This window comes from Musa acuminata, chromosome BXJ3-7, assembly GCF_036884655.1.
Source record: "Musa acuminata AAA Group cultivar baxijiao chromosome BXJ3-7, Cavendish_Baxijiao_AAA, whole genome shotgun sequence".
Classification (NCBI taxonomy): domain Eukaryota; kingdom Viridiplantae; phylum Streptophyta; class Magnoliopsida; order Zingiberales; family Musaceae; genus Musa; species Musa acuminata.
Window position 1 is genome coordinate 6,187,080 of NC_088355.1, and position 26,879 is coordinate 6,213,958.

The 26,879-nt window shown below is 41.6% G+C and overlaps 4 protein-coding genes and 1 long non-coding RNA gene across 6 annotated transcripts; 4 read left to right on the plus strand and 1 right to left on the minus strand.

The window, feature by feature from the left end:
- Positions 1–46: 46 nt before the first annotated feature.
- On the minus strand, positions 47–1,934 carry LOC135642529 (protein JINGUBANG-like). Its single transcript, XM_065158751.1, has one exon. The coding sequence runs from the start codon at positions 1,810–1,812 to the stop codon at positions 529–531; it is 1,284 nt and encodes a 427-aa protein (XP_065014823.1). The 5' UTR covers positions 1,813–1,934; the 3' UTR covers positions 47–528.
- A 3,308-nt stretch (positions 1,935–5,242) lies between these two features.
- On the plus strand, positions 5,243–7,818 carry LOC108953387 (uncharacterized). Its single transcript, XR_010498122.1, has 2 exons — positions 5,243–5,396; positions 7,530–7,818. It is a non-coding gene; the product is annotated as an uncharacterized LOC108953387 (long non-coding RNA).
- A 1,055-nt stretch (positions 7,819–8,873) lies between these two features.
- Positions 8,874–12,138, plus strand: LOC135586440 (thylakoidal processing peptidase 1, chloroplastic-like). Of its 2 annotated transcripts, XM_065160918.1 has the most exons (7): positions 8,874–9,967; positions 10,346–10,414; positions 10,523–10,591; positions 10,704–10,790; positions 11,164–11,231; positions 11,371–11,532; positions 11,775–12,138. In XM_065160918.1, exons 1-6 carry the CDS (start codon positions 9,197–9,199, stop codon positions 11,489–11,491), a joined length of 1,185 nt encoding a protein of 394 aa, XP_065016990.1. In that variant the 5' UTR covers positions 8,874–9,196; the 3' UTR covers positions 11,492–11,532; positions 11,775–12,138. The 2 variants fall into 2 exon arrangements, 1 of the variants encoding a protein (XP_065016990.1); XR_010498335.1 differs by lacking the exon at positions 11,164–11,231 and having other exon boundaries at positions 8,896–9,967.
- Positions 12,139–13,545: 1,407 nt separating this feature from the next.
- Positions 13,546–15,052, plus strand: LOC135643761 (protein DMR6-LIKE OXYGENASE 2-like). Its single transcript, XM_065161099.1, has 3 exons — positions 13,546–14,164; positions 14,246–14,573; positions 14,639–15,052. Exons 1-3 carry the CDS (start codon positions 13,677–13,679, stop codon positions 14,897–14,899), a joined length of 1,077 nt encoding a protein of 358 aa, XP_065017171.1. The 5' UTR covers positions 13,546–13,676; the 3' UTR covers positions 14,900–15,052.
- Positions 15,053–19,676: 4,624 nt separating this feature from the next.
- Positions 19,677–21,062, plus strand: LOC135643762 (protein LATERAL BRANCHING OXIDOREDUCTASE 1-like). The gene is made up of 3 exons (XM_065161100.1): positions 19,677–20,187; positions 20,269–20,596; positions 20,662–21,062. The coding sequence occupies exons 1-3, from the start codon at positions 19,718–19,720 to the stop codon at positions 20,920–20,922; spliced, it is 1,059 nt and encodes a 352-aa protein (XP_065017172.1). The 5' UTR covers positions 19,677–19,717; the 3' UTR covers positions 20,923–21,062.
- Positions 21,063–26,879: the final 5,817 nt, after the last annotated feature.

The following is a 26,879-nucleotide window of genomic DNA, read 5'->3' on the forward strand; positions in this document are numbered from 1 at the left end:
CCGTCTGCATGCATTTCTTTTTTTCTTTCTTTCTTTTTTCTTTATGAGTCATAAATTCATTATTATTTTTCTTAAAATACCTATCTACCCTTTCAGCTGTTTATGTATGATTTATAAAATGACTACCGCGAAAACATATATAATTACGAATATATATATATATATATATGATTTTGACATTATAGAATTTTATAATTAAGACACGCCCAGAATTGGTGACCCACAACTTTCCCGTCCTATCTGACCTCGCGGGCCTCTCACGGTGACTTCAGCTTTTACGCGGGGCCCACAGAGATAGCTAGATAGGAGGAGAACGTTCATGGGAGAGAACGTGGGGAACGGAAACATTACCTTAATAGAGAGTGGTATCGTCACCTTGCTGCATATGCCACACGTGCTTAGCTAAGGCACGCCCGAGGACCGGAGAGATCAGTTTGTCATGGCGCCCGCACCGCCGCACACGTGCAAAGACGGCGCCGACCGCGCGTGCCGTGGCGTGCTCCGTGCCGCCTCCGGCAGCCGCTCCCACTAACCCACCCGCCATATCTTCACCGAATTGTCCAAGCTCCCGCTGTACACCACGTACTGTCGCCTATCACCCCGGTCCTCCTCCGCATCCGCCTCCACAGCCACGCACTTGATGGGCGCCGCGTGGCCGACGAGGGTGGCTACGACCACGTGCGCACCGCCTCCCTCCTCCCTCCGCCACACTCGGATGGTCCTGTCCGCCGATCCGCTGGCCAGAATGGTCCCAGCGGCGGCGAGACACAACACCGCCATCCCGTGGCCGCGCAGCGCCCCGCCGCGCGCGAGTGGCCCTCCGCCCCCCTCCCGCTGCCAGTAGAGCACCACCCCGTCCGACGACCCGCAGTACACGGTCCCCACCGCTGCCACCACCGCCAAGGCGGTCACTGCACCCTCCTGTTGGAGCAGCGTCTGAGCAGAGACGTGCCTGGTGGCGCCACCGATGCCGTCTTTTACCCCCGCGGCTACCTCCCGCCGCCATGCCTTCACCGTCCCATCCGCCGACCCTGTGAACACCAAGCCGTCGAACCCGGTGGCCACTGCGTTGACGGCGTCATCGTGCGCGTTGAAGGATTCGAGGCATTTGCAGTCCGATATCCGCCACACCTTGACGGTCTTGTCCCAGGAGCCGGAGTAGAGCACCCCGGCGTCCTCGTCGAGGCTGAGGCACGAGATGGTGTCTAAATGGCGGAGCCAAAGGGAGCTGTGGTGCCGCCTCTGTTCCACGTATCTGGACGGGTTCATGGAGCTCCTAAGAAAGTCCCCAAGAGTAGGGAGAGTCATGACTCGCTTATGGACCGAGGGATCCTTTGAGGAGCTCCTCCAGACCCGGATCTTGCCGTCTTGGTGGCTAGTGAAGATTCTGTCCCCAGCGACGACTATGGCCTTGACGAAGCCGCTGCTGGACCTGAAGCTAGATAATTCTTGCCGGCCTTTCCAAACCCGGATGTTCCGGCTCTCCGATCCGGTATAGAGGAGGCCCCCGGCGGCGGCGAGGGAGTAGACGTGGCCCTCCCGGCGGACGAGGGAGCCCACAAGACCAGTGACGTGGGGATCGGCGCGAAGCTGCTTCGTCCATGGGGACCCGACTAACGGGGAGGCGGCCGCAGGGTTCCACAGAGAGATATTGTAAGACGATGTCCAGGGTCTCGTTACGTAGCAGGCGGCGGCGTCACTTCCGACCCAGCGGAGCTCTTCCTCCGACGGGACAATGGCGTCGGAGTGTAGGAGGTGGAGGAGTTTGGTGGAGAACGACGGGATACAAGTAGCTTCCTTTCGAGCCCCCATGGATTGGATGATGCAGATTTAGAGCAACTTGTTTGACGCAAACAGAACCGAAAGGTGGCAAAGCGAAGACACTGAAGCAGCAGCAGCAGCCGCAGCAGCAGAGACGAAAGAGGTCTCCGAGACATGTGGTCGAATCAATTGGGTTGGCGTAAATTATATGAAGGCCAAAGTATCAAGCCACGTGTACGGAAAGTAAATTGAGGGCCGGAAGGCGTGGGAAGTGAACACGTAAGAGAAGAGGATGTTGACTTGTGGAGATGGGTCGACTGTTGCGGCACAAGAGCCATTCCCATTAGCCGGTTCTACAACAGTTTCTTATACCTATCTTGCTTGACTTAGTTCGTGATCAACAATATATATATATATATATATATATATATACTTCTCAAATAAAACATTATACGTGTTAGGGAAAATTGTCATCAATATCGTAGTCAACCCAATATGATGTAAACCTGAAAATATAAGTGTCCGAAGTGGCTTCGATGCGGCTCGGAAGTGACTCCAACGTGAAAGTGATAAGCTTTCGAGGTATCGCTTACACTAAGATTAATATCGGGAGGACGATAAGAGGCATATTAACAATTAATCATCATTCGATACATAAGCACCATATGGAAGTTAACGCGGAAGAAAAAAGATTCATGTTGTCATCGCCTATTTGCTTGCATGGATAATAGTCTAAGATATATTATTCAGACCTATCTCCCTCAATCGCCCACGAGAACAAAACGCTAAGAGGTGGATGTTGGAGTAGTTATAAATTATCTCCTCCAATGTTATGTATAAAAGGTGATCTCCGATGCTACGCTAGGAGGCTAATTTTTAGGAAAAAATTATTTTCATTAATGACCTCAATGACTAACTTGAGTATCAGAATGATTTGATCGAAAAACTTTTTTCAATATTGGTCTTAGTGCAAACGACATATCGGAAGCTCGACACTTTCATCTCGGAGCCATTTCGGACATTCGACGCTTTTGAATTTGGACCAATTGATTGAGATGCTCGCTATAATTTTTCTTAACAATACGTATCCTAAACCATATTATACGTATAAGGCAGTAGTGGCCAATACCTCGTGTTACTTTTCTTGCAATCATGGATAAAGTTCGAGCAAGCAACAATGAATCAACGCCTCTCTCTCTCAAGCTTCGACATACCATTTCAGCAACATGCATGGATTTTCTTTCAATCAAGTCGACGAGTTCCCTTTCTTGACCACCGTCCCCTTGAATCATTTACGACAGCATTGAAAAAGGAAGCATTGTAGCAACAGTGAGAAACAACAAAAGCCACATTTGATGTTGCAGTAGTACATTGACTGAATCGTAGATTTGTATTACATTTGCTATCTTCTCTTAACGACAGGGACGCCAACATAGACAGCTGTGCCTGAAAGTATGGCCACTCTCTTTACTTCAAGCAATCAACTGCTTTCAAGGTGACATAACCCGCTGAAATGATCGAGGAGCTGCGTGTCCTCTTTGAAGCAAGTCCTTATTTGCAGGCCACATCAAAAACTCATTCAGATATCAAGCACATCATGCGACAGTCCAGATTGGCTGTAAAGTGCGCCTCGTCTTTTCCAATCTGTATGATGCTAAACTAAAATAAAAGTCCAAAAGTCAATGGAGGCCATTTCTGATGTTTGTAATGATTGGGTGATATTTTTATGAGCTTTTGAAGAAGGATATCATCACCTTTCTTGTCGTGCAAATCTACAAGGTTAATTTGAGTATGCAAGGCTTTGATGCTTATCATAGCATCAGTCTCCATGAAAATAGAATTGGATTTGTCATTTGGACCGCTATGGATGCCTCGTACAATCGCCTCAACAAGAACAAAGGGATCGGCATTTGCAGGAGGAAGACGCCACTGCTTTTATCTTCTCTTTCCCAAAAGAAATGCAATATGCAAGGAAGTTTCTCAGCTCAGCTGAGGCTAAAAGTCAACAGGTAATGCTGAGTTCCATTATCTGCATGATGGAACCTTTAAGGACATCACTCTAGCTTGCTCTTATCCTGAGTTGCTCCCTACTTAGCAGTGGGTAAAAGTCAGCTTGAGATGCGACTTATTGTGGCCCTGATTGTGACTGGGGGATTTAACAGGACATCTCAATTGCGAGAAATGAGAGAGATGTAATTACTGCTCCTATCATCCACACCAAAGGCCCCTTCTTTCTTTCCTTATCCAACCTCAGGAACAACCAAGTGGCAATGGATTCAAATCACTGTCTTCGTTGTCCCAATTACTATTTTGTCAATGCCTTCCCCTCTCAGATGTTTTGTCAGACAGGGAGAGATACACTGTGTATTCTCAAACGATCAATAGCTGAAAATATATATTTAGTATGATGCAGATGAATTAAAATAGCTCAAAATATGTTTTAGTAGTACAGCATAGGATTTCTGTGTTGATGAACAATCATCTAAAGGCCAAAGCAATCTACTAAAATGGACAGGGCAGCCTCTGTCCCAATGCCTTGTTGTGGTTGGTGTGATTTGGCTTGGCTTACAACAAGGGAAGGCTCTTCCCTTTTCTTTGCTTTGCTCCCTTGGTCGCTTGGGCTCGAGCTATCGGCATACAAGATTGAGCTGCACCTTCTGCAAAGCCTTTCTAGCTCTGCAGAGCAGATCTCTACCACGCTTGGCATCTATAATTGACTGATACAGAACCAAGAAGAAGAAGAAGAAGAGAACGCTGTTTGAAGTAGTATGTGAAGGAAGCTAATGGCTGTAATGGAGATGTGGAGAATCAAGACAATGCCTGTGGTCTTATAGCAAGTTCTCACCTTCAAAACAGGGGGTCATAGTTGTGCCAGCCCACAGGCTTTCTTCGGTGCAATGCGGCGAGGTGAAGCAGCCCCTTGAATCAGGAGGTCGCTTCCAGTTTTCCCCACAGGAAAATTCGCCTGCGCCCTTTTCCTTATCTGCTATTTGTTGCCAGTCCCATCAAGAGGAACCTTTGTGGCCCAGTTTACACCAGCAACATGAAGACACTAAAAAAGTTGGCTTGTACAAGAAACTTTTGGGCCCTGTCAGGGATTTCCATGGATTTCATGTTGTCAGACTCAAATCGATGTCCGATCATTATAATAAATTTTATAGAATACTCTTGACAATCCTCGGTAGAGCTTTAGATGTAGCAACTATCCATAGAGCATAATGTGAGCAGCAATTGGGATCTCAGTCCCCAAAAACAGAGAATTCTCCTCAGAGCTTTGAGGAGAATAAAAAAGTACTGCTTGCTTAGTAAGATCGTGAGCAGTAGTATTTAATAACGATGATCACATTCTCAAAGTACAAAACTTTGATCCTCAAAACATCAGAACAGATATTTCTTTGGTGCTAGCGAATAGCCTTCGATCTATTAGAAATGAGGATTGCTTGAAGGTAATCAGACTCGATGATAATATTTGACTGATTCAACTAGGAGGCATTCCATAATCTGTCAAGAATGGCTCAGATTTTAGCCTGAAGAGGGCATGTTACTTGGTGGATGTTGGATCCCTCAAACACAGTGTCCCTGCCTCACCTCCCATCTGTCGGCCAGCGTGAGAGCCTGCTGTGAGCTTTCTCAGGGTAAATCTCGTCGCCAGATCGCTGGATAGTCTTCTTCAATTTTCCTTTTGATCGATTTCTCACACCGCTAATAATGCGAAATTACTGGGAAATGATTTTATAGATGTTTGCATATCCTTTTTTCTGTAGTTCTTCTCTCTACTAGATCTGTTTCTTCTCAAAGATGAGTTTCTTGGTTGATTCAAGACAATTGGGTTTGGGATATGATAGGGAGGAACGGAAAAGATGGGTGATGCAAGAGGCTGAGTATTGGTTCGAGGCAGAAGGATGGTGCTATTGTTTCAAGTTATTGTAGGTTTCCTCGCTTCTTAATTATTTTCTAACTAATTGGCATCCAGAGATAGGTTCAAAATAAAGAAAAAAATGGAAAAAAAGTTTTTGATCACAAAAGTATCACATTTGTTTTTACTCCACTATTAGATTATTCTAATTTAGTAGGATAAATAAATTCTACATGCTAGTAAGAGTCTTTTTTTCTTGCTGGCAGCTAATGTTGTTTGAACCTAAACGTAGTGCATTGGAAGCAATTGCAGTTGGTCAATGTGATGGTACTATAGATCCTATTAGCTAACATTGTTTTGCAGATGAAACCTTTGACTTATGTATTTTTTCCTTATTTGGGTTTGCAACAGAATTGATAGAAAAAAATCCAACTGCAGTCTAGTTAACATGCATGATATTAGAGGCTTTTAATGCATTGGTAGCAACATAATATTTTGTTTGTATTCTTTTATTCCCCATCCATGAATCTATTTGAATCCTCTACTTATGACAGCTTTCTAAAGCATGAAATTTAAAACTAGTGTTAGAAAGATCTAGGTTCATCAATGAATGTCATTATTATATTATAGTTGTTCTGAGCTTTTAGTACTTAGATTCAAGATCTTTCGTGACAGCTTATACTAACAAATATGCAGTTTTGGTTTCTTATGGTATGTCAGGGCTGAAAATTCTCTTGATTATTGATTCACCCATCTGATAAGTTAAAATCTATCTAGATTTGTTTATATTCTTAAAACTCAATGCTTTGTGTCATTATATCCATAAAATGTCCCTCGTATTTCAAGGTCTTGTGGGGTACGTTTAACTAAATTTGGAAGATCATCTGAGAATTATAGAGTTTGGACAAAAATCTACATATGATGCTAGTTGATGTTCTCGTCATAGTTATAAAATAGCATTGGTTCCTTCTGTCTGAAGAAATTTTTCTGTATGAAAAGTTCTGTTACTATTTCAAAGCCTGGTCCATCTCAGATCACTGGGGACAGAATTGTATTAGGTGCTTGAGAGTTTTCCTATTGTGTCATCTGAATAAGTGGGGGCCACATAGTGACAATTGGGAATAGTCAAGCTAAATATATTTGAGTTTCTAAATGTAGTTGCACGTGTAACCAGCAAGTCGTTGCTATAATTCTGGTAAACCCATCCACATAAAATGACAATATATGCTAATTGTAAACAAGGAGGTCTCTGTCTAACACTAAACTGCAATAGGGACCTTCTGTATCAGAACTGTAGTGGAGAAGAAATTAGTATGATGGGACGTCAATTACTATAAGTAGATGATAGTGTCTTCTATAGATGCCATATAAGTAAAATTAATATGATTTTTGTTTTTCTTTATGGACCTGAGCAACGCATCTTTCAACTCGATTGTTATAGCTTTCTATCATCGTAATTGTTAGTAGATATTATCAACTCATTCCAAATTTCTTTAAAACACAAAAGCCCAATGTAAGATTAGTCATGCTTTGTGATGAGTAGTTGCAGATGAGGATTCAACTTGTTAGTTTATCATATTTCAGTTCTATTTAGTCATGAATTGCACAAAAATGTCTGTTTGAGTTGAAGCTTAAATGCAAACTAGTATCAGTACATCTGTCTTCTTTAGTTCAACTAGTAGAGGTTTCAATTCTTGATCTTGGATATGCCTAGAAGATTGAGTTCAATCCCTTAGGTGTGTGAAATTTTGTCTGTAATTATTATTTATTGCATCAAGCATAAAGTGAACGAGATTGTAATACCGATTTCTTATTTTGGCATCGGAAATTAAATATGCTATGTCTCTTTTAATTCAAGTGTTAGAGTTGTTGTCTGACAGCTATGACTTTAATGTTTTTTCGACTGAAGCAGGGACGTGAAGGAATCAGGGCTTATCACCGAGTTGCTAAAAGCTTCACTGGATTTTCCATACCTATGGTAAGGAAAACTCTTCACTTGCTGTTAAGTATCTGTAAGAGTAGTAGAAACTTTTGGTGGTCTCCTTTGATCGATGTTTGAATCTCCCAAGGTTTATGATTTGTGGAACCGATATGAAATTGCCCGTGATAAACCTCCAGTGAGAAATTGTGAACATGAGAGAAAAATTGCAGTTGTCACTGGATATTTCACTTGTCTTCCGAAATGCTTGCTCATTTTTGTTTGGTCTGACATCATATTGTGGATTGTATTTTAGTGTTCTACAATATCTGTTGTCGAGAAGAACTTCCAAAGTCGCATTAAACAGCACAACTAAGAAGTCATGTTTTATTTATTTTATTTTCTTGTGGTATATAGTTGTTGGGTTCAGATTCAAAGGCAATGTAGTCTGGAGAGGACATTATATCCTTGACCTGAGAGGGTGAGACTAATCTGAGTGGGTCAGACCCGATCTGTGCCCCGGTCTCCGACCAAGCTGTGGTCAAATCAAGACTACCAAGTGTCAACATATCTAGCCTCTTTCATCATTTTGAGAAGAGGTTGTTGGATGACATTGCAAGGCTGCTAAGTGGGACGGAATCCCATCCACGTTCGAGAATCTATTTCATGTCACCGATGTTTCTTTTGTAGAAAAATATGCACACACATGATTGGTCCGAAAGGTTTTGCCACATGATTCATTCACCAAAATAGTGGACGGCTTTCTTAGTGGCCAAAAGTCAAACCTGGAGACATTTGTTTTTGGTTTGCTTTCCCGTATGTGCTTCTGTGACGCATGGGCTTACCTCACGCCCCAGAAGTGTACATGTCACCCACCTCGATGTCTTGTTTCTTTATAGTTAAATCTCCCAATCTTCCACGGTGGGTAATTTGCTTCTCAATTAAGTACCAGTCTTCCCCCAATTCTAGTTAATTAGATTGCTTGCACCCTTGTGAATCTAATTGGAGTACATGAAATTGCCTATTAGCTGATAAAAATCTTAACTATTAGCAATGTTATGCACGATATAATTTCTATTGGAAATTAAGATTAAATTATCTTGTTCCACGGTTCCATCACGGTTCCAGAAAAGAGGAAACGTCGAGGAACCAACCTACTTGGCCATACCGGTCAACCAAATTATCTTGTACTTCCAGAAAAGGCCCTCGTGAGTGTTCTATTATTTCCCAAATACTAGACATGTAGCATATGTAATTTCGTAAATATCGCCAACTTTCAGCCCTTTTCAGAATTCTACTATCCTTATACAAACCCCCTGAGCAAGGAACTTTGCGGCCTCTTTCGTACTCCGCTTCCGCTGTGCTCGTTTCAGTCGGTCGCCTCTTGGGCTCCTCCCACAGAGGAGCTCCCCAAGCCAACACTCTTTGACCCTAGTCCCCAATCCTTCTCCTTCCCCGTAATCCCAGCTTTCCAATCTCCGGCGATCTCGGAACCCAGAACCGTCGATTAAGCTCCTCCGATTCCCCTTTCTCGATCCCGGTTCGGCTTCCTCCGTCGCCGGAATGGGATCCGCTTTCTGATCTCCCGCATCTGTTCCTCCTCGCGCTCCTCCTCCGTCCCCGTGTATCCCATCCTCCGCCGGTTTTCCGAGATTGCAACTATGGCGATCCGCGTCACCGTCTCCTTCTCCGGTTACCTCGCCCAGAACCTCGCCACCGCCGCCGGGGTCCGCTGCGGGGGGAGCTGCCGGCTCTTCCACGACGCTGGCCGCCCCCTCGCCCTCTTCACCGGTCAACGACCCGACCATGACCACTCGCCGGCCTTCCCCCTCCGATCCGTCGCTCGCCAGGACTGGCCCAAGGCTCCCCTTTCCGATCCCGCGGTGGCGAAGGACCAGGGATCTGCTCTGGTTGCCGCCCTGCTATCTGCCATCGCGTCCGGCTCCGGTTCGAAGGCTGGCGGGTTTGGCGCCTTCGGCGTTTCGTCCATGACGAAAATGGGCTTGAAGCCGTCGTCTTTAATCCCGTTCTTCCAGACGTCGAAGTGGTTTCCGTGCAGCGAGTTCCTGCCAGGTTCGGGAGAGCTCGGCCCGATGGATAAGGGAGGAACGAGTTCTTCAAATCCTTCTAGGGATGAGGGAGGAAGGGCTCCTTCTGGGGATGCGATCAGAGACGCAAAGGAAAGTTCTTTTTCTGGCCCCAAGGTGACTCTGGCTAAAGGTTTGGACAGTAAATTTGATATGATGTTCTCCCGCGATAAGAACAGCTGGGTCTCGCGGTTACTGAGCTCTTGCTCAGACGACGCCAAGATGCTCCTTGCTGCGTTGACTGTTCCGCTGCTGTATGGATCGTTCTTGGCAGAGCCGAGATCGATCCCTTCCAAATCAATGTTTCCGACATTTGATGTTGGCGATCGAATTCTAGCTGAGAGGGTAAGAACTGATTCTCTCTTTTGTAAGTAAAATTTCAGTTAATAGTTACTTTGGATTTGACCTTTTCAGAATCTGATGGTACAAGAACTATTCAGTCTGTGGGCATTTAGTTTTAGTGTGATCTGTGAGGTTTTGATTATCATATAAATTGATTGTACCCTTATTGGGACAGATGATTGTGTTTCATATGGATGAAATTTTTAAGTTGTATTCGCAATAGTATCAGGGAGAAATTATAAGAAAACTATTTTGATAATTCTCTCTTTCTAACTTCAATTCTTAGGATTATACAAGTTAGTATTTGGTATCATATGAATTGTGGCTTTTGTAATTAAGTTTATTTTGATAATATTTGTTTTGTGCTTGTTACAATTGCAGGTTTCTTATCTGTTTAGAGAACCTGAAGTCACAGACATTGTGATCTTTAGAGTTCCTTCAATCCTTCATGTATGGTTGGTTTTGCACTCTAGTTATATGTCAGATATTTACCAGAACCAAGTATGGTGGTTCTGATGATTTGTGACAGTAAAACTAATGAGGTTTTCCTTTATGCAGGAATTTGGGTTTGGTTCCAGTGATGTCTTCATCAAAAGAGTTGTGGCAAAGGCTGGCGACTATGTTGAAGTAAGCTTATATTCTAGTTGTATTAGTTCCATTTTTCTTGCTTTTGTATGATACATTTGTTCTCTATACCCAAATGATTTGCTGATGACTTAGTACTTGTCGTTCATGTCAGGTCCATGATGGTAAACTATTGGTGAATGGTAGCATCCAGGATGACGAGTTCATTCTTGAGCCACTTGAGTACGAAATGAAGCCAGTGGTATGACATATGTTCTGATTTTCTTGATTTTTCGTAAATTGAAATAAATTTCTATCATCCTGGGGAACCATGGTTTTGGTATAAATTATAGTGCTGTCATATAGTGCCTTCTTATTACTCCATGATTCAGGAGAACTTAAATGTATGGTAGGATATGTTCTTTAAGTGATGTTAATACTTAATGTCTTACATGATATGTATAAGTTCCTGTAAACCTAAGAAATTCTTTATTGCTTAACAATGATATCACAGTTTTCTGATATCTGACATTTTGATCTCGACATACATTTTTGCTAAAAATATCTGTTTTAACATTGATTCCTTAAGAAACTGCGTCTGAATTCTATACGGACTGTTGGCTGCTCTTATGCAGTTTGTGCCTGAAGGTTGTGTCTTTGTGTTGGGAGATAATCGTAATAACAGCTTTGACTCTCATGACTGGTGAGTCCTAAACATAACTGGAAACATCAAATTCTGGATGCTGATATAAAAGCTTTGATTCACTGTTTTCTAAGCCAATGGTACATTAAAATTAGTTATGAACTACTTTAGCCTGACAACTATTATTTTGTTGTTTCAGGGGGCCTCTCCCAGTAAAGAACATACTTGGAAGGTCGGTGTTCCGTTACTGGCCTCCATCAAAAATCTCAGACACCATCTATGAACCAAATATGATGCAGAATGTGATGGGAGTTTCTTGATGCTTCTTCTTCTGCAAGGAGGACTTCATGGGATGGATAAGGTGGATTTTCCAAGAGTTCTTGCCCTTATTTTTTGTTATCTTCTTTTCCTTTTTTTTTTGGTTGTCCATTCGTGGACAATTCCAACCACTGTTCAACTTTGGTTGAATTTGTTGTGCCTGTTCCTTTAATAGGATAATTTGTCAATCATTCAGAACTGTTTTATGGCATATTATCATGTGTTTTTACTTTAGCCACCAAAGTAGCGGTGGAGTCTTTAATATTGATCGTTTTTGCTTTGCAGGATCCATCTAATGGTTGCTTGAAACTTAATTCATCTACATTCTAGATCAGGAACCATTTATTTGTCTTTGTGCATCCTGTCAACTTTTAGGAGTTTGGTTTAGGCGGGGAATCAAAATGCAAGGAACCTGCCATACAGCTGCTTTGGACCGATGAAGTCCTAATGTTCTTTGTACCATTTGATGCTGCCATGGGAATGTAAAAAAGCCAGATGAAGATTCCGACCAACCTACTAAATTGAGGTTGGGGCTTTCTGCAATACCAAATTCATTTGTTATTATCTGTTGATCTCCTTCCAGGCATGAAATAACTTGTACCGAGGCATGCTTAAGCAACATGCAATGATCATAACAGTCATATTTGCATCTTTGATGTCAGCAAATGATTGATCGATCATGAGTGCTCCAATGTCCCAATTACCTGCAATATGAACTTTGGGAAACATGCTCACGGAAAGTGTACTCAATAGGTGGGGGAAAAAAATATCCTTGTGAACTCTCTACGTGTATTGGGGATCGTCAAGGTTTGTATGCGATGCTGCGATCACTTTGCGCTTGTCATCGACACATTCAAAGTCCACACTGTGAAATGATCTGTGTGTCATGGGAATTCAAGTTTATTATGTGAAATTGTCTATATCACACTGGGAGAAAGTACCCTTAGTCAAACCATCGATACTGGAATCATTCTTGTGTGTTAGCGTTGACAGATTATTTACCTCAGTTGTGCTAATTTCTTTCAACCTTAACCTTATTGTATGCCTTATTTACGTCTTGCATAAGTATCATTTTGTCATCATCTTGTTAGTACAAATACAGGTCTACATGTAGAGCTTAAACAAACAGTCCATTGTAGCTAAAGAAACAGCAGCAAAGGGATGGTGCATTGACAATTCTACCTACTCTGCGGACGGTGCCTGCTAGTCTACATTCTTATCATCATCCTATTATGAGAATCTAGCTTAGCGGTTCTTTCAGCCACGGCATATTTTTCCATCTATACTTCTTCCATGTTTTTCTCTCAGTCATACCTGCCTCAATATTGGAGGTCCAAAGCAGCTGAATCGATGGCTAATTATAAATTACCTTATATAGTTAATTATTTTTAGTATTTTAATTTTTATATTTTTAAAAGTTATATTGGTATCCTTATATTTATAAAAGTTTCTCCTCATGTCGTCGACTCCGGCGAAGAAAATATTATTGTCACATGCAGAAAATGACATTAAAATAAGATTAAAAAAATAATTTCATAATATTATTTTTATCAATATTAATTTTTTTTTTGTAATTTTTGTAAAAGGAAGAGGAGGTGAAAGAAATGAAGAGTAATTTAGGGTTAAAATAAATCAATGAAGGGTAATAAGTCTAATTGAATTGAATTGAATTTTAATGCAGTTTGGTTTGGTAAATCTGAAGTGATTCTGATTCGAACTATCTTACTTTAACATAATCGAATCTAAAAAAATTGTGATTTTTTTCGACGCTTAATGGTTCGATTCGAACCAATTTGAAAACCTTTAGTTGTCAAACGCACTTGCGCACTGATTCATCCAACCTCGCTCGGGCTTCAACCCAACCCAACCCAACCCAAATTTATCACCCACCGCCTTCGTCATCATCATCTCACTACCACAACCCAAAGCCGTCATTGAGTCCTCGTACCACAGACCTGCTTCGTGATTGAACCGTGTGTATATGCGCCGGGTCGATTCCTTCAGCGACAAGGCAGGTAGGTCGGATGAGGCAGGTTACGTGTCGCTAATCTCAGGATTCTACGACAAGCGTTACTGTCCGACCAAGGACAACGACGAACAGTGACAGCATTCCGTCCAGATGCATCGAAGAATCCAATCTAAATAAAGTGGAAGAGGCAAAAGAAGCAGAGAGGAGGAACGGCAAAGATGGTTCTGGAATTTGATCCCGCCTTCATCCAAGCCCCCGAGCACCGCCCCAAGCCCGCCGTCGCCGAGGCCGGCAGCATCCCCCTCATCGACCTCTCCCCTCTCCACCTCTTCGAACAACACGGGGGACCACTGGTGGCGGGGTTGGAGGTGCTGGTGGCGCAGGTGGAGGCGGCTTGCCGTGACTGGGGCTTCTTCCAGGTGATCAACCATGGGGTGCCGCTTGCAGTGGTGGAACGTGCGTGGGCCGCGTCGAGGGGGTTCTTCGCGCTGCCGCCGGAGGAGAGGCGGCGTGTGCGGCGGGACGAGGTGAACCCGCTGGGGTACTACGAGGCGGAGAACACCAAGAATGTCCGGGACTGGAAGGAGGTGTTCGACTTCGTGGTCCACGAGCCGGCCGTCATCCCCTCCCCTGGCGACGCCGGTGGAGGCGTCGATAGGCTGATCGAGCTGCGCAACCAGTGGCCGCAGTTACCCCATGGATTCAGGTAAAGTTAGGTTCTGGATCTGCAGAACGAATTAGAGGGGTTGGAAATTTCAAGCTCTGCTTCTTCATCTGTGATGGATAGGGAAGCACTTGTTGAGTACGCTCAGGCCACGGAGGAGTTGGCTTTCACACTGCTGGAGCTGATATCACTAACCTTGAGCTTGCCGCCAAAGCGACTGCACGGCTTCTTCAAGGACCAGACCAGCTTCATCAGGCTCAATCACTACCCGCCCTGCCCCTCCCCTCACCTCGCCCTCGGAGTCGGCCGCCACAAGGACTCCGGAGCCCTCACCATCCTCGCTCAGGACGACGTCGGCGGCCTCGACGTCAGGAGGCGGTCCGACGGCGAGTGGGTTCGCGTCAAGCCCATCCCCAACTCCTTCATCATCAACGTCGGTGACATCGTTCAGGTGATCACCCTTCTCCTCAACTCTGCATGCGTCGAGTCCATCCGAACACTTCTTGGCGATCGCAGGTGTGGAGCAATGACAAGTACGAGAGTGCAGAGCACAGGGTGTCGGTGAACTCCGAGAGGGAGAGGTTCTCCATACCCTTCTTCTTCAACCCGGCGCACTACGTGATGGTGAAGCCATTGGCAGAGCTGGTAGACGAGAAGAACCCGGCCAACTACGAGGAGTTCAACTGGGGGGAGTTCTTCAAGACACGGAAGAACAGCAACTTCAAGAAGCTGGATGTGGAGAACATCCAGATCTATCATTTCAAGAAGGCCAAGTGATGTGGGAGTCTGCAAACGGATTATAAGTACGCGAGGCAGTAGGATTAATGATGAAATAAAATCCAGTTGAAATGTGGTGTATTGAATGATAAACTGCAAAATTGGAGTTGCTATTAATATAACGCAAGTGATATTAGAGAGGACTTGTTTGCATGATCATAGAGTCTTGACTAAGTGCGCCAATTTTATTGCGATGTTTCTATTTCAATTTACTATATAGTGCTTGTAATAGATAAGACTGGATATCCTTTCATGATGCTATCGAGATCTATCATCGATTGGACGAGGGTTCTATGCTGGGGTAAATTAGGTATTTTGATGGCCGAGGTAGTACACTTTGCACAATCAAGAGCTTGCATATGGTTAGATCGCCACTTGGTAAAATATTGGAAGCCGATCAAATCACGAGTGATTATTTTAGAATTCTTAATTTTTTAAGAAGGGATCAAGTTCCACGTGGGATTACAAATATGATTTAGATTAGTGGTGCATAGAGAATTAGAATTTGTTAATATAAGTACTCAAAAATTAGTATTTCGATTTTACATAATATAATTTATAAAATTTATTTATTGATTTCTCTTTTTTTAGTTGTCGCTTTCAGTTATGTTCCTGTCACTTTTGTCTTCCATTGATGTTTTATTAAAAAATAAAATAGATAGTTTACTCTTGGTAGAATTGATCATCGTAAGAATTTGATAACTATTATCTTTTATTAATCTTCTTTGAAGTGTCTTTAAATATATGTAGAGCTTCTCTGCTTGATAAATAAAAGAACTTAGATTCTCGATTTTGCCTTTGAGTTGAGAAGATAAAATTTAATAGACTTCGCTCGTCTCCTTGAGAGTTGTCCTCTATGCATCAAATTAGTTACTAGTCTTCGCATGCTCTTTGTTCACAATTCTGAAGCACTCGAAGTATTTGTACTCCTTGTGTTAAGTTAGCTACTATAATTTGCCTATTTATTACCATCAAATTTCTCGAATGCAAAAAGTTTTACCTAAAAAGAGTAAAATTTTACCCCGACTTGGAGCAAGTTTATAATAGTTTTGGTTGTCTCTAAGACTATACCATCTTCTTTATCATTTTTATCGCATACACCTATGCCTAAAAAATATATAATACACCTATGAGTAGAGTCGCTCGAAAGTAAGAATGGGTGAAACCGAGTGAAGGTGTCATCGACTCGAAATCATCAATAATGTTGGTACGTGGTGTTGAAAAGGTGTCAACGAAAGTGAGGGACATGTTAAGATGATGGGCAAAACCTTTTCTGAGCAGAAAATATCAACAAACTTTTCATCAAAATAGTCAAAAGTGAAAAAGACAATCGGTGTTAACAAGCACTCCTACATTGACCTAAAGTCTCATGCTTTCAACAATCTTAATGAGAAGCTCATTGATATTGATCTTATAAAGTTCCCCAGCCTCTATCCATTGGTCTTGTTTCAGTACTTGAAGAGTTTATCTCTACATTCTCAACTTCTTCGGCATTTTTTATGATCATGCGCTTTCTCTTCATGAAAGCAATGGATCAATAATTCCATGAAAGTCTCATCTCTATGGTACTATAGTGCTGCCATACCCATGACTCTACAATCTGTCATCTCACATTTGTGTCCCTTTATTCATAATCAATATATTTGCCTCAACGGCAATATAACACTTCTCCGAGTCTTATCTTTATTTTAATTGATGCTTCATTTTTTGGTAGCTAAGACCCTCTAGACTCGTCGTTGCTTCCTTCCCTCTTTTGACCACTTACTTCAACACATATGTGTTCCTCCGAGCAGTTCCCCTTGGCTTAAGAAAAGATAAACTATAACTCTCATGCATGATGTTCGACATCATTTTATAGGTCCCATATTGATTTTGTTCTCCTTTGTGTCCTTAGTAGCAACGCCCACTTACTCGATCTTGTCCTCTAATTTATTGGGCTTCCGAAGTGAATATAAGCTCTAGTGTAATCCAACTTTCTAGCCACTCTGATCATACCTTTTATGATCAAGTCTCTCATGGGATTTATTGGTACTTACATACGGAATCCCCCTTGGTAATATATAGCCCCCATATGTTGATGACAAAGGCTTTCATTCAATACAAAATTTGATACACACACGGAAGACCTACATCTATGGTATAATGATATTTATTCTTTGAATCCATAATCCTTCTTGCCATCATATTGTTCACCGAAGTGGAGGTCTCAATAGCGCCCGATCATACTTCTATATGATTAAATCCCTCACAAAAATTCTATCGTGTGTCAAATTGCTTTGAACTATCCTACTATGATCTATTGCACCATGTCGGCTCTTAGTGACATCTCCATTATATTATGATCTTTGTAAGATGAATTCGGACGGTAATCTCTCCATGTGTGGCCTCTATCAATATATCGTAAGGCATCTATGACTTTTGAGTGTGTTCGTTTCTTTAGTAATTAACTTTCGTCCATCCGGTCACACATTGACAAAGCATAACTCTAAGACAAGACAGTCTATTATTTAGTAGCTCTCGAAGTTCATTGATTTTATTGAAACTGGTGTGTTATTGTCTTGATCTTAGGCCTTTGTCTCCAACATAATCTTCGTTATGCATAGCTTCATTTTTGATAACTCGAATGGTAGCATTATGATATATTATTCAAGAGTACCATCTTTTGCGGTCTCTTGTCTCATACTAAGGCCTTTTGACCTAAACTTCACCTCCACAAGATGAGTCACTTTAATCCTATCGTTAATTGCTTCACAGAGATAAGGTGAATGTTGCTCAAAGCTCTTTTTGACTTTGGCATAATGCAAGATGAGTTCACTCCATTAGAACGAGGGATCCATGGAATGATATAACCTTACTCTTGCCTTTGTAAGAGTTCATGTCCTTGACCTCTATCACGGAAAACTTCATATCTCTATTCTATGTTCTATCTTCTATATCGACTCCTTTCATACAATTTGGGCACTTCACCAAGTTCTACCCAAGTTGCTTCGTTCATTGATTTGCATTGAATTGATAGTGACCCTCATGCCTACATTCCATGGGTCAACCATCCCTTGTATTCGATCTTCATATCAACTCTAAGTATACATTTATTTGATGTTGCTTAGGGTCACTCTTCTAATTGATCTCATAATGCATTTACCAACACATTATTTCGTGCAAGATCATGTAATGACTTCTCATCATTCACTTGGTCCAATGAGCTTTATGGAGCTATCATTTTGAGGTATTCAATCAATATGTGCGATCAGTTACATATGATTCTCCTTTTAGAGAATCAAAACTTATCTCTCTTTGATATCTGTCTCGTTCGAGTAATTTTTCTTTTCGTATCCTTCCCTTTAGAAGTTTTAGATACCATCATTCTCACGTACTACTCTGTCTTGCTATATAAATTGTGCACTATTTTTTCACCATGAATGCACTGGCTAGATTGTGACTCTTCGCCAATACAACTCTTAATGCACCTTTCAAGACCATCATTCAAAGCTTTGAATGATTACACGATAAAAGATCCAAAGTGATTCATCACAATTAAAAGTCGTCATAAATGCTTACATGATACTACTATAGAACAAGACAACGAATCAGCCCTAGACAACGAACAAAACATTACGAAATTAGAAAACTCCTAAAATGACTATGTGAATGTCCTATTTTTAGATAGTTTTATCTCTAGGTAATGATTGTATATAATTTATATTTATAATATTAAAATAAACATAAAAATTAATTCAAATGAGATTATCAAATCTACTATAAACCTTTTATACGAATAAAATTAAAAGATACTAAAAAAATATAAACATTGCATCAACCAATTTATATACATGTTTATTCATGACAATATGCATCGATCAATTTGCATAAATAAATTCTCCACGGCACTTATAACCAAGACAAGATAGAATTGACTCCATCTCACAGCCCAAAAACATGCGTCATCTGATCCGGAATATAAGTATATATTTTCTTGGATCTGAAATCCATGCTTATTAGCTCATTACTGCTCTTGAATTCTTCGTGATGACTCATACAAGCTCTAGAAAACTTTACCAAGCAAGCATACTTTATTGAGATATCTTTCTCTAATTTGTGCCCATCACTTGCACTCTTCTGGTTTGAATGATGAATGCTGCTGTTTTGTCTAAAGTGACCATGAGATAACAGTGCTGGTGTGAATCCAAAAAAGCTGGTCTCACACAAGACCATGACTCAGAGAGAGAGAGAGAGAGCAAGTGAGATCGTAAAACGTGTCTATTGGATCTCTGCCAGTACAGACATCAACACCACTCTACTGTAGGGAAACAAGGAACGAAAAGGAATCCTCCAATGGCAATTCTCTGCCTTACTTGAGTCCTATGCCTACTTCAGGAACAGAGCTGGAGATATTTATAGCAATTTGGTTAGATAAATCCAAATCAACTCCGATTCAAATTATCATATTTTAATTGAATCCAATCGTATAAAGATTCAATTTATTTCGATGTTTAATGATTGGATTTGAAAATCTTACTTGTCAAACCCAACCCAACCCAACCCAAACTAATCGTACTACCATAACCCAAACCCATCATTCCGTACCCGAGCCACAGACCTGCTTTGTGATTGGAGTTGCTGGTAAGTCGGAGGGACTCCTTATCCGTATATGGGACCCGATGGTTTCCTTAAGCAACAAGCCAGGTAGGTTGGCTGACGTAGCTGAAGTGTCGCTCAACACCCTACGACGAAGTGACAGCCTTCCGTTCAGATGCACCAATAAATCCAATCTAAATAAAGTGGAAGGGACAAAAGAAGCAGAGAGGAGGAAGTGCAGGGATGGTTCTGGAATTCGATCCCGCCTTCATCCAAGCCCCCGAGCACCGCCCCAAGCCCGCCGTCACCGAGGCCGGCGGCATCCCCCTCATCGACCTCTCCCCTCTCCACCTCCTCGAACAACACGGGGGACCACTCGTGGCGGGGTTGGAGGTGCTGGTGGCGCAGGTGGAGGCGGCTTGCCGTGACTGGGGCTTCTTCCAGGTGATCAACCATGGGGTGCCGCTGGCGGTGGTGGAACGAGCGTGGGCCGCGTCGAGGGGGTTCTTCGCGCTGCCGCCGGAGGAGAGGCGGCGTGTGCGGCGGAACGAGGTGAACCCGCTGGGGTACTACGAGGCGGAGAACACCAAGAACGTCCGGGACTGGAAGGAGGTGTTCGACTACGTGGTCCACGAGCCGGCCGACGCTGGTGGAGGCGTCGATAGGCTGATCGAGCTCCGCAACCAGTGGCCACAGTTTCCCCATGGATTCAGGTAAAGTTAGCTTCTGGATCTGCAGAAGGAATTACAGGGGTTGGAAATTTCAAGCTCTGCTTCTTCATCTGTGATGGATAGGGAAGCACTTGTTGAGTATGCTCAGGCCACGGAGGAGTTGGCTTTCAAGCTGCTGGAGCTGATATCACTGACCTTGAGCTTGCCGCCAAAGCGACTGCATGGCTTCTTCAAGGACCAGACCAGCTTAATCAGGCTCAATCACTACCCGCCCTGCCCCTCCCCTCACCTCGCCCTCGGCGTTGGCCGCCACAAGGACCCCGGAGCCCTCACCATTCTCGCTCAGGACGACGTCGGCGGCCTCGACGTCAGGAGGCGGTCCGACGGCGAGTGGATTCGCGTCAAGCCCATCCCCAACTCCTTCATCATCAACGTCGGTGACATCGTTCAGGTGATCACTCTTCTCCTCAACTCTGCATGCGTCGAGTCCATCTGAACACTTCTCGGCAATCGCAGGTGTGGAGCAATGACAAGTACGAGAGTACAGAGCACAGGGTGTCGGTGAACTCCGAGAGGGAGAGGTTCTCCATACCCTTCTTCTTCAACCCGGCGCACGACGTGATGGTGAAGCCCTTGGCAGAGCTGGTAGACGAGAAGAACCCGGCCAACTACGAGGAGTACAACTGGGGGGAGTTCTTGAAGACAAGGGCGGCGGGGAACTTCAAGAAGCTGGATGTGGAGAACATCCAGATATCTCATTTCAAGAAGGCCAAGTGACGTGGGAATCTGCAAATGAATTATAAGTATGCGAAGCAGTAAGATACCGATGAAATAAAATCTAGTTGAAATGTGATGTATCGAATGATAAACTGCAAAATTGGAGCTGCTATTAATATAATGCAAGTGATATTAGATAAGACTTGTTTGCATGATCATTCACTCTTGACTAAGTGCCTAAATTTTAGGGATAATTACATATTGTCCTTGTTGCTCGTAGTAAGTTGTTTTAGCAGTAGTAAATTGTTTTAGCATTTCGATTTTTATATTTTAAAAATTATATTGATATTTTTATAGCCACGAAAGTAAAATAATTATATTTCATTTACCATAATAATATTATTTTTATTGATAAAAATATAATAAAAAAATTAAAAAAAAAATAATTTTAACGTTCGACAAACGAGGTTGGTGATGGTGGACCCATCTCACTTTGCAGTGTCGACGTCGGTGTAAATGCTAAGCGACCGTCACCCTCTGATCAATGCTTTTTCAACAAGCTCTATATCGTGTTCGATCACCTCTTCGGCAAGTGATCGTTGCTATTGGACGAGACCATCACCTTCACCCGTGCCTCCCTGATCATCTGTAGCATCTCCTGCATCGACAATCATTTCTTTACCTCGATTGATATGCACACCATCGCAATGTTCAATAGTGTTGCTAGCTTCTCCTCGTATGTCTCATTCTCGAATGGCCCGGGGTTATCGTCGAAGTCATTCCGCTCCTCCTCCCGTATAAAGCAGACCCCCTTCTAGGACTTGGTGGAGGAGCACGATGCTGGCACCCTCGGTGGGTCCGCTTCGTACGAGAGGAGTCATGCTAACCCACTAGGTGGAGGAGCACGACACTGACATCCCTCGGTGGATCAGCACAGCTCCTCCCGCTCAAAGCGGATATCTCCCCAATGGAGGAGCACAACTCCTCTCGCATGGAGCAGACATCCCCCTAGTGGAGGAGTACAGCTCCTCCCACACGAAGCGGACATGCCCTTGATGGAGGAGCACGTCTCCTCCTCCAACACAGAGTGAACATCCCCCTAGTAGAGGAGCATGGCTCCTCCTCTCGCATGGAGCGAACATCCCCCTAGTGGAGGAGCATGGCTCCTCCTCTCACATGGAGCGAACATCCCCCTAGTGGAGGAGCACGACTCCTCCCACACGAAGTAGACCCACCAGAGGATGTCAACATCGTGCTCCTCCACCAAGTCCTGGAACGGGGTCTGCTCTGTGAAAGAGGAGCATAAAGACTCCAGCGAGGATCTCGGGTCGTTTAGGAACGAGGCATCAGATGATCTAGGAGTCGCGGGCAGAGGTGATGGTCTCATGCAATAGCAACGACCACTTGTTAGGGAGGTGGTCGGAGACGGTACAGAGCTTGCCGAGGGAGTATGGATTGGAGGGCGATAGTCACTCAGCGTCTACGTCGACACCGATGTAGATGCCAAGTGGGAGGGATTCATCACCATTAATGCCAGTGACATCATCGTCCACTATTGAACGTTAAAATTATCATTTTATCATTTTTTTTCATCGATAAAATTAAAGGATAAATAGACCTAATTATTTTATTTTTAATTATAGGGATGTTAATATAATATTTTAAAATATAAGAATTAGAATACTAAACACAACTAACTATCGGAGCAATATATAATTAGCCTCCAATTTTATTGGGGTGTTTCTATTTTATTTTACTGTATATTGCTTGTAATACATCTAAGATTTGATATCCTTGCTATTGGAATCAATCATTGTTTGTTGGGCTTTGGACTACGCACACTTTGCATATGCATTTAGGCCCAGTCATTGCAAAAACACGTGTCATATGGGAGGCTGCTGACAATCAAGAACTTGTAGATGGTCAGATCGCGAGTTGGTAAATATTGGATCAAATCACGATTAATTATTTTAGGAGTACTGATTATTTGAAGGAGAGATTGAGTTATTCTTGAGATTAGGATTATGATTTAGATAAGAGATTCAAATATAATTAAAATTTATTAATATAAATACTAGAAAACACTTTTGGGTGTTCTGATATTTCGCAATACAACTAGTAGGAAATTAGAATTATGATTTAAATTAGAGATTCCAACCAAAAAAGTTATTTGCCATCGTATACATGATGTTTAATCTATTGAAAATGTCTGTGCTCATCTTATACAATTTAAGGAAATAGGGATATAATAAAGATGTCTATGTGCTAATCTTATACATGATCTTGCACTTAGGATTATTTTTATTATGTGTCACTCAAGTTGGGCAATATATTATCATGAACTTAATTGATTTTATCTAACTTATACGATACTCTTACATGTGTATTTATAAAGGGTCAACCTTTCTAAAATCTGTTATAGTCCTTTAAAGGACTTGAATACAAGTTAGAAGAAGTATTTAATTCAGGATCTTATAACTAACATTTCAACAAACAATAATGCATAACACTACATCGGTTATGTGATAAATGATGCATGATAGTCTACTGCGATCAAAAGTTCTCATAAGTGCTTGCATAACACTACATCGGAACAAAATAACGAACCAACCTTAGACACTATCCCAAGGGTCCATCCAACCATGTGTCATATAGGTAGCTCTTGAGTGCTATGTTGATTGACACTCTCTACTATTCTACGAAGCTAGAAAACATTCAAAATGACTACTTGATAGTTTATTTTTGGATAGTTTTATTTCTATGTGATGACTACACATAATTTATGTTTACAAGACTAAATAGGCAAAAGAACTAACCAAAATAGGATTGTCAAGTTATTACAAACCCTCTATATACCGTACAAAATATGAACAAAATCGAAAAACATAAATATACACAAATATTACATCAAACAAAATGATATTCTCCTATACTTTATTCCTTCATATAGCTTTTGAGTGTCATGTTGGTTGATACTCTACATCATATATGGAGCTAGAAAACCCCTAAAATAACTACTTGGATGCTTTGTTTTGAACAATTTTGCTTATGTGTGACTATTACACACAACTTACGTTTACAAAACTAAAATAACCGCAAGAGTAAACCAAAATGGGGCTACTAAGCCTATTGCTAGCCCTCTACATGCTATGCAAAGAATGAAGAATGACACAAACATATACAAATATCACATCAAAAAATATGATATTCTCCCTCACTTATTTCTTTGATGTCATTATCGAAATCTTTTTAAACGTTGCATCTTCGTACCTTTATTGAATTTTTAATTTTTTGCTCTAATTACAACATACCTCTTGAGTCCCAACCGGTCTTTGCCACTATTATTGAGTAGCTGAACTTTAATCCGCCAATACTACTTCAACTCATCAATGACTCTAACTCTGGTGTGGGGTCGATCCAGTTATGATGCTCTTGTTGATTCCTCTAAATCCGTCAAATGAAGGAAAGACTTTCCTTACTGTGGTTAGTCTCTAAAATATCTCACATCGCTTGAATTGAATGGATGCCTATTGGAACCTTAACGAGTATCGCTTTATAGACTTTAAAATTTTTAAAGTTTTTTCTCCGTAAAATTTGCTAATCGATTCATTTTCTACTTAGTTGTCACCTCAAGTAGGTTCATAACACTTTCAATTTCAATTGATATTCTATTATAAAATGAAGTGGACAATCTACTCTATGATAATTGATCATTATTACTAAGGACTGACAATTATTATCTTCCACTAAGATTTTTCGAAGGGTCTTCAAACATATGTATAGCTCCTTTATTGGAAAAATAAGAGAACTAAAATACTTGGTTTTGCTCATTCTCTTAAGAATTGATAAGACAAAGATTGCTTAACTTTACTTGCCTCCTCGAGGATTGTATTTTATGCATCAAGCCGGTTACTAATAATTATCCTTACCTCTATGATCTTTGTATAACTCTTTTATTTATTGATTAACCCATCTCTCATTACACGGTCTCATCATTTGTTAAACACCCCGCTTACCTTGAGCACCGTCAAATTCAGTTGCCAATGTAAAGTCATAGCTCAAACTCAACCATCTCAACTTTTGTGTGTCACGTGTTCTTTTCAGTTCACTTGTCCTTGTGGTGCCTCTCACGTGAAGGGTTGGTCATTTCTCTAAATAAAAATTTCAGATGCTTGCTTCTTTGAGTGACTCCTTACCTTATGTCTATACATTTTCTTTCCTTAAACAGTTATGCCTGCTAACTACCCTCAATGCAACCCAATAGGTCTCCAATGTTTACAATGTAAAGTTTTTTTTAAGTATGTTTGTTCTGATATAATACAATCTATCACTGATTTAGCTAGTTTATCTAAGTTATGCGGTAATCTTACGTGTTTGTCTGTAAATGGTTAACCTCTATGAAATCTCTTATGATCCCTTAAGGACATGCAAAAAAGAAAATAGATTAAAAGAAGTATGTAACTTGAGATCTCATAAGTAATTATTTCAGCAAACACTTGATTAACAATACAAATTACAAATATAGACTTTGTAAGTTCTAAATGATTGCAAGATAAATGGTCTAAGGTGGTTTGTCACAACAAAAAGTCTCCATAAGTATCCACATAATAATGTTGTGAAACAAGATAGTGAACCAACCCTAGACACTACTTCAAAGGCTCATCCAACTATATGTTATCCAGATAAACTCCTTAGTATTGTGTTAGCTGATACCCCGCACCACTCTATAAAACTAGAAAATTTCCAAAATAACTATCTGGATGATATATTATTGGACAGTTTTACTTTTGTACGATGACTACACAACCTACTTTGTATAAAACACATATAAAAGCTATCCAAGTCTATTAAAATACTAAATGATATAAATATACACAAACACTATATTAAAGCACATATTTGTTCGTGATAAATATGCATAAATAAATTCTCGACAGCACTTATAATGAAGACAGTGATAGAATTGAGGCAGCTAAATTTCTTGTTATCCTCACAGCCCAAACACATGTCATATAATCCGGAATATATGTACATACGTTCTTGGATTTGAAATCCATGCTTGTTAGCTCCTTAGCTCATTACTGCTCTTGAATTCTTCCCGATGACTCATGCAAGCTCTAGAAAACTTGACCAAGCTAGCTTTATTGAGATATCTTTCTTCAAGTTGTACCTATCACTTGCATTCTTCTGGTTTCAACGATGGATGATGCTGTTGTCTAAAGCGACCATGAGATAACAGTGCAGGTGTGAATCCAAAGAACTTAATTCGTATAGACGACCTTGACTCAGAGAGAGAGAGAGAGAGAGAGAGAGAGCAGTTGAGATCGTAAAACGTGTGTATTGGTTCTCTGCCAGTGTAGACATCAACACCACTCCACCGAAGGGAAACAAGGAATTAAAAGGAATCCTCCAGTGGCAAGTCTGTGGGTGGTTGGCTCATCTGTTTCCTTGGACCAAAGAGACTTCAACAAACCCTCTGTAGCCACTGTAAGAGCGAATCAAAGACTAGAAAGTTGAAGAACAAGTTATTGATGCTGTGGTCTCAAGGATTCTTTCTCTCCTTGTTGCTTGCTGATGCATGGTTGAATTCATGCTACCTTCACACTCACATGCTGCAACAGTTGAGAATCCTTCAGTGATTTTGACTGGTAGAAACCTGTGGATATGAAGAACTTGTGGTGTATGTATCAAGAATACTGATAGCCAAAAAGAATGCTCCACCATCCTCGACTCCAAAGACTCTATCGTGTAAGCTCAGATCATATTTGTCTTCACAGTGAATTCCATTCTCTACCATCCGAATTACCTGTAAAGTCATATGAACCAGTCTATGAACATGTTAAGGTATCTCATGCTTGCAAGGAATTTATGAACAGTAACCAAGGATTCAAATGAAGAATTAGGCAGAAGCTTTGAAATCTTAGCCTGAGACTTAATGGTGTTCTTGCTGTGGTCCTCCATCTACCAGCAACACAGGACATGACGCTGAGAGTGATCCGCATGTACTCATCTACGAC

What these genes read in the sequence shown, in the direction of transcription:
- LOC135586440 (XM_065160918.1), top strand. Translation starts at nt 9,197, where the DNA reads ATGGCGATCCGCGTCACCGTCTCCTTCTCCGGTTACCTCGCCCAGAAC. An exon ending in GAGTTCCTTCAATCCTTCAT is followed by an intron (nt 10,415 to 10,522) that starts GTATGGTTGGTT and finishes TCCTTTATGCAG; the next exon opens with GAATTTGGGTTTGGTTCCAG. An exon ending in AGTACGAAATGAAGCCAGTG is followed by an intron (nt 10,791 to 11,163) that starts GTATGACATATG and finishes GCTCTTATGCAG; the next exon opens with TTTGTGCCTGAAGGTTGTGT.
- LOC135642529 (XM_065158751.1), bottom strand. Translation starts at nt 1,812, where the DNA reads ATGGGGGCTCGAAAGGAAGCTACTTGTATCCCGTCGTTCTCCACCAAA.
- LOC135643762 (XM_065161100.1), top strand. Translation starts at nt 19,718, where the DNA reads ATGGTTCTGGAATTCGATCCCGCCTTCATCCAAGCCCCCGAGCACCGC. An exon ending in CAGTTTCCCCATGGATTCAG is followed by an intron (nt 20,188 to 20,268) that starts GTAAAGTTAGCT and finishes TGTGATGGATAG; the next exon opens with GGAAGCACTTGTTGAGTATG. An exon ending in ACGTCGGTGACATCGTTCAG is followed by an intron (nt 20,597 to 20,661) that starts GTGATCACTCTT and finishes CGGCAATCGCAG; the next exon opens with GTGTGGAGCAATGACAAGTA.
- LOC135643761 (XM_065161099.1), top strand. Translation starts at nt 13,677, where the DNA reads ATGGTTCTGGAATTTGATCCCGCCTTCATCCAAGCCCCCGAGCACCGC. An exon ending in CAGTTACCCCATGGATTCAG is followed by an intron (nt 14,165 to 14,245) that starts GTAAAGTTAGGT and finishes TGTGATGGATAG; the next exon opens with GGAAGCACTTGTTGAGTACG. An exon ending in ACGTCGGTGACATCGTTCAG is followed by an intron (nt 14,574 to 14,638) that starts GTGATCACCCTT and finishes TGGCGATCGCAG; the next exon opens with GTGTGGAGCAATGACAAGTA.